At 36.6% G+C, this 13,024-nt stretch overlaps 1 protein-coding gene across 1 annotated transcript in view; it reads right to left on the bottom strand.

Moving 5' to 3' along the window:
• TRMT13_1 (tRNA:m(4)X modification enzyme TRM13) overlaps positions 1-12,717 on the bottom strand; it is a 29,138-nt gene extending 16,421 nt beyond the window's left edge. Inside the window, exons 1-6 of the mRNA XM_051216302.1 lie at positions 12,122-12,717; positions 7,770-8,278; positions 4,174-4,870; positions 4,093-4,136; positions 3,987-4,053; positions 3,821-3,950 (exon numbers count right to left, since the gene is read on the bottom strand). Of these exons, the coding sequence (XP_051066878.1) occupies positions 3,821-3,950; positions 3,987-4,053; positions 4,093-4,136; positions 4,174-4,275 (343 nt within the window). The 5' untranslated portion in view covers positions 4,276-4,870; positions 7,770-8,278; positions 12,122-12,717. The remainder of the gene's footprint in view (positions 1-3,820; positions 3,951-3,986; positions 4,054-4,092; positions 4,137-4,173; positions 4,871-7,769; positions 8,279-12,121) is intronic.
• Positions 12,718-13,024: the final 307 nt, after the last annotated feature.

The raw sequence follows: 13,024 nt of genomic DNA, 5'->3' as shown, positions 1-13,024 counted from the left end.
TGTATGAAAATGCAAGAACAATGAAGTCTGAGTCATTTTGAGAAAATCGATGGACATTTTGCAAATTAAGCATTTACCTTATGAATGTTGGATTTTATTAACAAGTCCTGTACTTTTGTGTTACATACATTCGATTGTTCCCACTGGTGTTCTTGTTCACTGCACCATCCAAGATATAAAACATTTTAACCAATATTTAAATGACAAAAATCGAACATAAAGTTATTATTATTTGGGTTGGGAATACAAAGGTTTTCATGATCGTGGCTTTTCTTAAGGTGCCGATCTTTGCAACATTACTTCCAACTAGTGATTAAATGTTTGTTGCTCGAAATAATGTAGACTATCTAGGTCAGGATGCAGTCCCAAATTGGCTAGCATTTCTTTAGAAAGGTTCTTTTCTAAGGGATGAAGTCGCTAACCTCATGACCATTCCTCCTCCTTTATCTGGGTTTCAGACAAGTAACCATTGGAGGGCCCCAGGCAGAGGATGAGCTTACAGCTGAGGTGGGAAATAGAAATAAACGCTGGAGGTGGATAAAACATACATCTTGGAAATCATCAGACTGTATCCCGAGGGAAGGCTTAACTTGAAATCCTTATTGTAAAAGAAAAACAGGTAGGCCAAAGAATACAGTGCGTCGGGAATTGAAGGCAGACATCAAAAACCCAGAATATGGTTGAAGATTGCTGGTCGGTAACCTATCCTCTACGAGTTAACAGGCATAGGAAAGCGGCTGATGCGAATCAAGTGGAACAGAATGAGTGCATATTATTCTACTCAAATATTTACTGATTTTCTCTTCAAGATTATAAAAGGGACTGTATATATTACTATCATTATTATCACCATGATTACTGCTTGTTGGTGTAACTACTATTAATTGTATTATTCTGTTTATCATAATCATAACGATTTTTACATGTTTCTTGCATTCTATTCCTTTATAAATTGGTTACAGACGTAACAGTTCACAACTGCTTGTATGCTATACAAAGGTCTCAAACTATCAACGTTATCGTCTAGTCCGGGAAGGTTTTAATTTACCGATTAGGAGGCTTTGTATTAACAATATATTCGTTTCAAAGTTATATTATAATATGAACATTCTACTCGAACTCGTAGTGTGATGTGAGAACTTATAAGATATTAAATCATCTGACGAATACCAGTTTCATTTGACAAATCTGTTCATGATTATTTTTTGTCCAACTTTATTGAATAGATAGAGAAAAGGATAAGATAATAGACAACTACAACTATTTCAAGATGTACTGACCATTTTAAGCGGGTTGAAAAATATGCTATAGGATAGATACGAAAAGACAATGTGTCTCGAAAGTCAGCTAGTTGATTCGAGTGGTGATTTAGTGGGCTTGAAATAGGTTGTTAAGGATCTTGGCCGCAAACATTCACATCTTAGTCATTTCATGAATTCTGATATTTAGGTCATACGATTGGATATACTAAAATCGGTTTTACAAAATTAAAAAAATATAGTACATTGAGTTTATGAGCTAAGACAGAAGTATAGGTAGGGTAGTAGGTCCTACTATAATGTACTCTCCCGTACTGATTACCTGAGAGTTAGTTTATTCTTTAATTATCCAACAGGTGACATCGTCTGTACCAGCGGTTATTCCTTACAGTAGTTGGAAAATCTTTCTAAGAAATATATACAAATAACTACTTTGTGATTTCGAAAAATCAAGATGTAGGAAACCTGTTATTTCCAGAAATCAGTTTCGAATGTTCTGTCAATCAGATCATAATAAGTGAGAATCCATTGACCAGATGTACCTTAACCACACAGTAATCATATACTGTACTGACTTTCTGACTACTTTCTGATAGACTCATTAGAATGGGGATGTTAAGGTATGGCATTTTCAACTATCATGTAGTAAGGTTTGAAGTCCGCCGTACTTCCGCCAATATGAGTGGTCGAGTAGTACTTACTATCCTTCAGACAATAAAGTAACACTCAAAGTTGAGTATATGAACTTTTATCTGGTAGGCAAGATGTGTAAACTACGAATGTAAATAATAATGATGAGTAAAACATAGAGATCGAATACACCAATAATTGAGATGAAAGCACCAGGTAATACTTTGAAACCGAAACTTCAAAGCTGGAAGGCTATGGCATCACTTATAAGATAGAGCAGAGATATTATAATGCGAGTGGAACCAATAAAAGTATTTATATGCTCTAAGTAAGCAAATAGTCATTTTTGTACAAGATCGTGGAAAAAAGCAGACACGTATAAATTATTCCAAGATAATAGCTTCAAATACCCGGAATAAATGTTCATCCTCCCAAGTTGCTGCGCCAAAACATAACAATGAAATAAAATTGTCAAGATAAGTACCAAAATATCGAAAGTAGTGGTATTTTATTTTGTATTTGAACTCATAAATATTGGTACAAGGGGGCACCAAATATATATGCGCCGCACGAAGTAGTGGTATGTAATATGTGGAAAAGATTAGACATACGAAATGATCCGAAGAGCGAGAAAAAATTTACAACACATGCAATTTGAAACTCCGAACCTAGGAGTAGGGAATTAGTGAATGAGTCAACACTGCGAAGATGGATTCTGAGCCACTTTAAACAACACACTCAGCAACTCAGACCGCGGGGTCTTATCTTACCAAGATAGATCAGAATGAAAGTTAGTGGATTCATGTACTGAAGCCGCGTCTTATGTCAGTTGCTCTCATATTTCTCCCGATTTACTAGTACACCAGCTAATAATGAGCGTCGATGTATGCGACGGTTTGACACACGTAATGTATATGCCAAACTTCTTAGTTAATAAAGATAGACAACCCGTCAACCGATTTGTCATATTTGCTTGGTAACTTATACCTAACCTCAATAACATTCAATCAGTTGTTCAGCAATACATGACCAATTTTCAAAAGACACCTAAAATGGAAATCCAGCATGAATACTGTTTACTTTTATAGGATATACTTCACAGCTGTAGAGTAGTACACAGAAAGATTGTCATGAAGCACACTCATCCTCTGATCAATAGACAGGAATCTTCATTAAGCCACAATTAATATAACCCGCAAATGCCAATTAGCCCTTCTGAATCCGTGCTGAGATTTTATTAGGCGCCAAATGATCTGGCCTGATGGGATTTTCAAGACGTGAAGTGGTCAAACAGCTCAAATACTTCACCCACTATGGCCGATCTAGAGGATGATGCATGAAAGTTTAGAAAATCATGTGTTTAGAGAAAGACGCACCTAAAACAAACTTTGATTGTTACTCAAGACAATCGAACGACTTGTATATGAGCCCGTTTACCAAATAGAACTACGTCATCGAAGTCGATAAGCGAACCTCCTGGTAAGGATAAATCCCTGAAAATTTAGACAAAGTATTGGTTCCGAATGTTTCGATGACAAAGTTAAATTAGAATGAGGAACATGAGCAACTCTGACGAACACTGTACGGTGTTACCAATACTGGTGACAGTACACCATAAGCTCTAACTTGGCTAATATTTAAAAGAAGAACCTTCAGACGGGTCATGTAAGCGTTTGATTTGACTTTTAATGAAACATACTGTCTTGAGAAACAGGTCAATCGATGAGGATGAACGATACCTTTAAGTTAAGAAGCAAACCACAATCGAGAGTTAGAATACATGTCTACGTTTCAGAACCTAACGAATGGTGAATGTTTGACCGACACATATACGTCTAAAACCAGCCTGGTCATCGTTTTAAACATAGAACGAGAGGAAAAGACGAAATGTGAAACAAACACTGAACACATCACATGAAATCATATCTGACCTGTACTCAATTCTTCTAAACGTGCTATCAGCCGTAACGTTGTAACTGCAGACACATCAGCTAGCGACATTTTTGGAACAATTTTACGATCACATAAGTTGGCTGAATTGATTCCAGTCACATCATATACCTGAAAATCATTCAACATGATAAAACAACAGCTTACAGCCTTAACTCTACGCCGCTTACTACACTTTTTCAAGTGTTTGTTAAGATTTGAAGGGCTGACGAAACTATGAGAGGACATTGATTTTGAAAAAAAAAGAGCTTACTGTGTTGGATCCATTGGACAAGCCATTTTAGCTATGGATGGTTCCTAAATCTTGCAATTATACAAAATATCGAACACTAACGCTAATGTGGTAAAAACAGCGATCTGAACCCTTAGCGCGAAGTTGATGACAAAATTTATTTTTTTCATTCATAAAATATCCGCATCTTTCTTCACACGCCATTTAGAAGTCGGTAACTACTGAAAGTAAAAATTGATTGTTGCAAAGTGAGATTTAAAGTAAATACAGAAACACAGGTTTTTTATTATTCTATTCTACATCTTTCATCAAACTATCTAACGGTGAAGCATACTCATCCATGAATGATTTATAATATACAGGATGAGCTTTTAAACACCCTAATAACTGAGAATGAAGTTGAATAAACAAGTTTCGATTTTGTTGTTTTTCAAAAGCGTCCTCGCTTTTTAAAAATTTGTCAATATTCTGCATAAAATTTCGAAAGAAGTATCCACAAGGACTGGATATGTATGAACTAACACAAGAGCAATGCCAATTGAACTGGCCATCTTCAGTTCGAAATCCAGGCTTTGAAAATTTACGATCGATATCGTAGTAGTCTTCTAAACGCAACGTTGAGTGAGCCTTTTCTCTGGTTAAAAATGTAACACCATGTTTGATTGGGTTGGACATGTTAAATTCCTTTGCGATGACTTTGATTCAGGAAACCAATTAATAAGAATGAAGTGATGTTGATAAACTGTTGTTTAGATCACGAATATAACGACCATTAAAGATCCACACAATAGTGCATAAACTATGAAACAAAAATGATAAATAGTGAAATGTTATATACAAAAAAGCCTTTGAGGATAACACTTTAACAGTTTTCTATTTCCAGAGGAAAACTCTATGCCTATAGAGAATGCTTACATTTTCTACTATGGGAACGATAACTGCATATTACTGAACGAAATATGCATCGAAGAAAACATTTCTTGCAGTCCTTGGTGTGTAATTAATCTACACAAAATCTTGGTTAACAGTTCTCTTCGTTACTCTTATCATAAAAGAGTAGTTAGTCGGCTGAAAATTTCCAACAGCATAAAAGCACCGTTTCAACAAAATTGAACGCGTAAAATAATGTCGAGAGCATAACCTCTATTCTATTTCCGTTTAGCAGCATTCCTATTATAATTAACAAGTGGTTTAGACCACCTAGAAAATCCAAGTATTATCAGAAATTGTGAGGACGAAAGGTAGACGAATTCGTATAAAAACTTGATATCAAAGTTATAGATGTGATAACTATCAAGCACGGTGCAATGAGACAACAAGTGCCTTAGAAGATCAGGTTTGCCTTCAAAATGCTAGGATTGATATAGCTAAAAACCTGATTATTATGCTAGAAGATATTGCTTTTATAGTTAAAAATTAAAACAACCTTTTCAATGGGTTTGAAACTAGCACGAGACTGGATTAAACTGACTCTGTTTGCCATTTTCGTCACTTTCACGTGATTGGAATAAAAACTCTAACTCCGAGTATGCGGACAAAATTGACTCAGAGTGATATAAAATGTTGGACGGATACTCTTTGATTACCCAGCAACTGATGCTTGTCAGAAAAGGTGTAGAATGTGTATTACAAATCAAAATATGAGACTGAATAAATTTTTCTACACACCAAAAGATGCAGGTGAAGATAGCTAGCCTCTGGAGCGATAAGGCTCAACATGAAGACCTCCATATCTTAGAAGAAGCACGGGATACAAAGACAGCTTAGATACACCTACAAGATTTGGATTCGAAAGTGACCTCGTTTTTCTATCTCATATACAAAAAATGCAAGTGAAGGCAGTTAGTGTATGCCTCAATATACACAAAGGAAGAAGCAAGGTCCAGAAACACAACAGAGAGCATCAATCATACTACAATTAATGGAGAAGCTCTGTAGGATGTGGAAACTCATGCACCCTGACAGCACCACCAATAAACAAGAAGAATCTCATGCAGATATAAAGGCAAGGGCTGGTAAAGTTAGGACAGCATTCCTACGGTTGAAGAACATATGGAACTCAAAACAACTGTCAGTCAACATCGGAGTCACAACATTCAACACGAACATCACGACAGTTCCACTGCACGGAGATGAAACTTGCAGAACTATTACAATCAACATTGATAAAGTACAAGTATTTATAAACGATTGTTTACGTAAGATACTCCAAATTCTGTTTGCCGGATACTACCAGCAACAAACTATTGTGCGAGAGAAGAAACCAACTTCCAGCTGAAGAGGAGGTTTGGAAAAGACACTGGAGGTGGATAGAACATACATTACGGAAATCCTCAAACTGCATCATGAGGTAAGCGTAAACTTGGAACCCTGAGATGAAACATAAAAAGGAAGACCACAGAAGACACTGAACTTAGAATTGGAAGCATATATGAAAAGAATGGATAGCAACTGGAAAGGATTGCCCGGGTCAGAGTTGGATGAAGAATGCTAGTGTGCGGCCTACACTCGACCACAAGGGGTAACAGGAATAAATAATATGAGACTGAATTTTAGAGTCTTAAATACTGAGAAGTCAAGATGTTTGGTGGCTGCCCGACAATTTATATCTGTAACAGCGGTATTTGTGACAATACTATGAGACATACCATAATCTGATGAAAAACATGTAAGTAATGACAGCAATCTCGTCACACTAAATTTAACAGCTCTGACAGATGTAAGTTAACTCAGAAGCACTATGTAGACAGTACACGGCTCAAAAGTGCGATTGTCTGAACGGATAAACCTTTTTTTGTTTCTATGCAAGTTGAAGTATAATTTACTTCGAATCAGTGGGTCACAGACTTAATAAAATCTCTGACTTCACAACCTATCAATCAATCACAGTTATTACTACGACAAACATCTGGAAAAACAAACATAACGAATCGCGGAATAATACCTTTAGCCTAGAACACTTAAATTATGTTCCATACACACAAAAATGAGACTGAATAACAAACCAAGATCAAAGGTGATCTGAAACAGATAGATCAGGATTACGGCTATATGAAAAGTAGCTTTATATGTGTCAACGCATAGTAGTACGTTTGATCATTCGTTTACAAGTTTGCTGTTATGAACATACACATATATATGTATATACTGAAGAGTGCAATCGAGACGAATATATATATATATATATATATATATATATATATATATATATATATATATGGAAGTAAACAGTTGGGAAATTGATGAAAAGTAGTTTTCGCTTTTGCATCAATGAAAGCTTATTTGTTCGAAACCACGGCTAATTCATTAAATATAGATGAGGAGGAACTGTTATTCTGTTAAATAACACATGGTTCAAATTCATTATTTTTTTATCTCTTACTGTTTCAACCACAAAATACAAGCGGGACGTACGTACGCTGAGACTAACTTATTTTGATTCTATTGGTTCAAAAAATATCATGATCATCATTACAGAACCTTCCAAAATAAATGATCTCTGCCGTTGCGTAATATTGCGTTTGAATAAGATAACAACCTCTTGGCATGGAAATACAACTAAAGTTGTTGATGCGATTTGCTATGACACATCTGCTGCACAAAGTGTCCTGTGAATAGGGAACTCTAATCCAGGTTTACATAACGGGAAGCTTTTCAGTACAGTAACAGTTATATCAAACGTTTTTCCGGTTTAATACCTGATGACGTTAAGACAAACACGAACGTAACGTGCAACTTCAAAAAGTGGAGTCAGATTCAGTCTTCAGTAACACGGTAGGAGGTCTATCGAACTATTATAATCGTTGCAATTTGTAACACAGTGGAGGTCTAATCTCGTTTTGAATATATCAATAGAAGATGCTGGTATTGCAAGTTCTGGTAGAGAATTCTTCTACTTCACTACTTGGTGCGAGAAACGAAACTCCAGACGTAGACGATTCGATTTCAGTTTTTGTACTTCCTTCGATTTAGATTCAGATTTGTGTAGTAAAGATAGAAGGCTTACGGTCCATTTTATTCCTTTTCTAGTATGCTTTTGTGAGTGTCCAGTCTTCTCTTGTATGAGCCATTCGAAGGTTCGGACGTCACTGCTTCGGGTAACACGTTTCAAGAATTGATGACTCGGTATAAAAACCTGTATGCCACGGGTGTGTTGTTCGTTCCTGACTATTCTACTCGCCTGTTACGTCCTGTGAGATGTTTCCATCTAGTGGAAAGAAAAAAAGAGGATATTTTAGGACTTAAATCATTTCTTGTCATTGTATGTATCAAAATCAGATTACCTGTCAGTATGCGATAGGACAGAGTAAAAAGGCCTAGATTTTCAAACCGCTCTTTGTATATTAAGCCACGAAGTTCTGTAATTGTACGGGTAGTTGCCCTTCGTACTTTTTCCAGGATAATCAAGTCACCTTTTAAACAGCGTCTTGCAGCCTGAACGAAGTTTTAAAGCTTAGCTCTCACTAAGGTTGTGTATGTTGCATGGAACATGGTAGTATCTAACTTGGTGAATGTCCGTCTTAAAACCCATGGGGTTCCAAACCCCTTAGCTGTAACCTCCCGGCAGTGGGCCGTCATCTTAAGATCATGACTCACTGTCACCCTAAGTTTCTCGTGAGACCGGACCATGGCTATAGGCACTTCACCTATGCTATGCCTATTTACAGTTGTATTCACAGGGCGCATGTCAACATTTTTTGCCGTGTTGATAGGCATCAGCCGTTAGATATCACAATACTTAATTTTGCCTGAAGTGTACATGCGTCACCCGTTATTTCTCGATAGATTTTCACATCATTAGCGTATAGTAGCTTCGGGAACCCAACTATATCAGGAGGTTCATCTACTTATACTATGGAAAGCTGAGTACTTGGGAAAGAGCCCTGTCGTAATCCACTGAGTACTGAGTACCAGAAGGAACACTTGGAATTTATTCTTACTCTCCGTCGATGACTTACCAAGAAATCCTTGACTCACGTTAAAATTAGTCCAGGAATTCCCAGATTTTCCAGCCTCAAGAGTTATTTATTTTTTGCACCTTGTCAAATACCTTGTTGAAGTCTATGCCGACAACATCCACTGATTTTCCACTATCTAGAGCCTTTATTCATTGTTCCTTTGATATGAGGAGGTTCGGTGTACAAGGTAAACCTTTTCTGAAATCATGTTGTTCACTGATTAACAAGTTGTTGGTTTCCATGAATTTCATCATAGTCATCTTGAATAATCCTTACAGCATTTTACCACAACACTACAGAGACTGACAAGTCTGTAGTTCGATGGAAATTGTCTTGGTCTTGCTTTAATGTATTGAACTGACGACTTCATTCTTCTAGTCCGTTGGCAACCCACCCCGACCAAATGATTTATTGAATATCATAGTCAGTGATGCAGCAATATATTTTGCAATTGGTTTCGAGTTTTTAGAGTCTAGTTCATCCAGTCCTGTTGATTTTTCCGTGTCTAAAGTGCTAAGGGTCCTAAGCACATAGTCACGATCTAAATTCACTGTGAGTAGACGATGTTTCGGCTTTATATTTGGGTCTAATTCTCCGTCTAGAAGAGGTTGCTTAGTGAAAACTCTCCTGTAATAGTCTGCCATAGCCTCTACTTTTCCCTGGTCATATTCTATCATTTTAGGTCATTTCCGTTCCGTAATTAAATTGAGAATCCAGTGCTCGGTCATTATTCTGCAATTTATGTACGGAAATACTCTCTTAGGTTGCATGAATACAAATGAGGCCAATTGCATTTCATGTGTTCACTGAGCTTCCTAGATTGTAATTATACGCTAATTTCCAACCGAGGTGTGGTGTTCCATTGCACTTGCTGTGCCAAGGCTGATGGTGATGTTCCGACATTTCTTCTTTTGTCTTGGTAAACGCCGTATATCACAGCCTATCTAGGGATGGCCGTGTTTCTTCTTGTTCGGGACTGTCCAGGGTATATATGGTTGAGTTACTTGACTGTGTAACTGCCCGAAATGAGTCCATACCTCTTCTACTGATGCATCTGAGACAATTATCTAGTCTTCAGTCGGTGCTGCAGAGCTTACCACCTCGATGTCCGCCATCTATATATTAGGATGGGATGACGCAACTGTTTGACAGGCAATCTCTGCCATGAGCTTGGATAAGATGACTGCGCGATTCCTTCTCCCAAGAGATAGGAGTAAAGTCATTTGACCGACATCATTACCGTGTGTGGACTAAGTCCAAGAGAGACGAGGGTCTTCGTAATTCAAATTTGGATAAACCCACATCCCCTACGGTTTAGACTATCAGCCCAATTAGGTAAAAAAAACCAGTCAACTGAATTTCAATGTCAAGCAATTCTGACGTTAACTATGTTTCCGAGACAGCAGTGACATTCAAGTTTTCTATATCTAATGTCGTCTTGAGCTCCGCCATTTTATTTTGTAGGCTGCGAGTATTTGTGTAGCACGCCTTTAATTCAGTGGGAAGCTTTCCAGACATCAGAAGTCTCAATAATAGTGAAGATGCCACAAATATACAATTTTTGATAAGGAACTTCAAGCCAATAGTCAACAACGGAGAGTTGTGAACAAATTTCATACTGTGTGGAATATAATTTTATTAGATATCTTAAGAGATGCAAAGAATTAAGAACCTGAACGTGAACTGTTGTGGATTTTTCACGGTATGACTCTTACGTGTGTTGTGACTAGTTAGATTTATAAAGTCAGCGTGAATATACAAGCCTACAAAAGCATCCTTTCGATTATTTATATACACACCACACATAACACAAGTACTAGATCAAATCTTGATGTACAATAAAAAATCACTCGATTACTTCGAGAAATCAAGGCGAAACACTAAACTCCACTCTTATTAAGACGGAAACGTCATGGAACCTAGCATTTGTTAGTTAAATTACTTTAAAAAATTAATCTTGATGCAGAAGAGCTGGACGACATGAAAATGAAACAATCTCACTTCATAATATTTGTTGTTCATATGTCATAAGCGTTTAGCAATTGAGATGTAATTAGATGAAATCTCAGTCGAGGACAAATAAGCTTCTCGTATTACTTAGTTCTCAAATACTAATTTTGGTTGAGCTTTTTATCCATTATCTACTTTGTATCAGAAGGGGTTTTGTAGAGATTGTAGTAACTTAAATAGTCGAGATCATGAGTCAATTAAAGCTAGACAATCATGGAAAACCTGGAAGCACTGGATGACCGTTTCGTCCTATCTGGGACTCCTCAACAGTGCTCGTCCACGACACCGCCTCGCGGAATTCGAACCCAGGACCTATCAGTTGTGAGATAGTAACTCACCGATGACAATGCTAGATGCATCACTCAATTTCGTGGATTAGTTGAAGTTAGACATTAATACCGTTGAATGTCGACTCAATGCTCTAGTGGTTAAGCGCTCCTGCGCGAAACTGATAGGTCCTGAATTCGAACCTCGCGAGACGGGATCGTGGATGCGCACTGCTGAGGAGTCCCACAATAGTACGAAACGGCCATCCTATGCTTCAACGTTTTCCATCGTGGTTTAGCTTCAACTCACTCATGATCTCAACTAGTGAAATCAAGTTTGTTCTGAATTTACAGCATGAGATATAAATTTAAAACGTACTCACATTTTGCTTTTGCTTATAAAAATGTATAAATGTTGTACACATAATATAAATTCATTAAAAATACAAATTGGTTTATCATTCTAGTACGTAAGAAGTATGTTAAATTATGATAAATAGAATTATTTGAATTATAAAATGAAATAAGAATCCCAGAAATAACGTAAGAGGATCAAGAAAGACTAGATAAACACGAACGAATGTACTGTATTTAGAATTTGAAATCAACCATTCAACAAGTACAAAGGGATCATTAGTTCATTCAAACATCACATCCGCCACAGCTTAAATTGGAGTCTAGGTGTCTGTAATCGATTGTTCGTTTTCTTCTCAAGTTCATCCTGTGTCTGTCCGACAATGTATTGGATAAATACTTTATTACATAGAATGGATTCATTAGTATTAAAATTAACAACCGAAATCGGAACAGACTCACCTGCTTCCTGGGATTGTGTACAATCACCATGTCGGTTGAGTACTGAAACCGATGCTAACTAGAATTTGAACCACACACTTTTAGACTATCCTCCCACACGAAATAATGTTGGATATTTATATCCCCAATTCATGAATGATGTGGCTTCATTTAAAACATATTTTTCAGATTGGTTAGAGTAAACATTAGAAGTGACATTGTGATGAGGATAAACAGCAGTTGATATGAAATCATCAGAATTGTAATTTAGTACTCGTGCTTCGCATTGAACCAGTCTCCCACAAGAAACAAATGCAATATGAGGACAAATAATATTTGATATGACACTAGGATTTGATTCTTCTGAAATAGTTTCCTCGAATTTATTAGGAATGTCATTGCAGAGTAAAGGATCATTAGAAAAATCAGCATCTATCAAAACTACATCAGGTTTTCGATCATGACTAGGTTCATTCAACATATTTTCCTCAGATTTGGAAGAAATTTCATCGGAAATAAATGAATCTTTAGGAAAACCATATCTGGTAAAATAACATGAGAAATCTGATAAGTCGATTGATTAGAAACTGTTGTCTCGCAAGAATTCTGAGTTTCATTTAACTCTGAACTGCTATATGACTAAACTGTCTTTTGAAATAGTTGAAAAAGATAAATCATCATTATAAATACTCCACTTAATAGAATCAGAATTACAAGACTTCATATTAGTTTCAGCAAAATGTACATTAATATTACAAACTGATTGAATATGTCCAATATCACCACATTTAAAGCACTTAGAATTACGAGATTTACATGAATTAAAAGAGTGGAAAATGCCACAGGACAAACATTTACCAAACTTGTGCCCAGCTTCGTGAACTGCATCGCAACTCGTCATTGAATTATCTGCATAACATTGGG

Source organism: Schistosoma haematobium, chromosome 4, assembly GCF_000699445.3.
Source record: "Schistosoma haematobium chromosome 4, whole genome shotgun sequence".
Taxonomy (NCBI): Eukaryota; Metazoa; Platyhelminthes; class Trematoda; order Strigeidida; family Schistosomatidae; genus Schistosoma; species Schistosoma haematobium.
The sequence above is the reverse complement of the archived record's forward strand: the minus strand, read 5'-3'. Positions and strand labels throughout refer to the sequence as shown.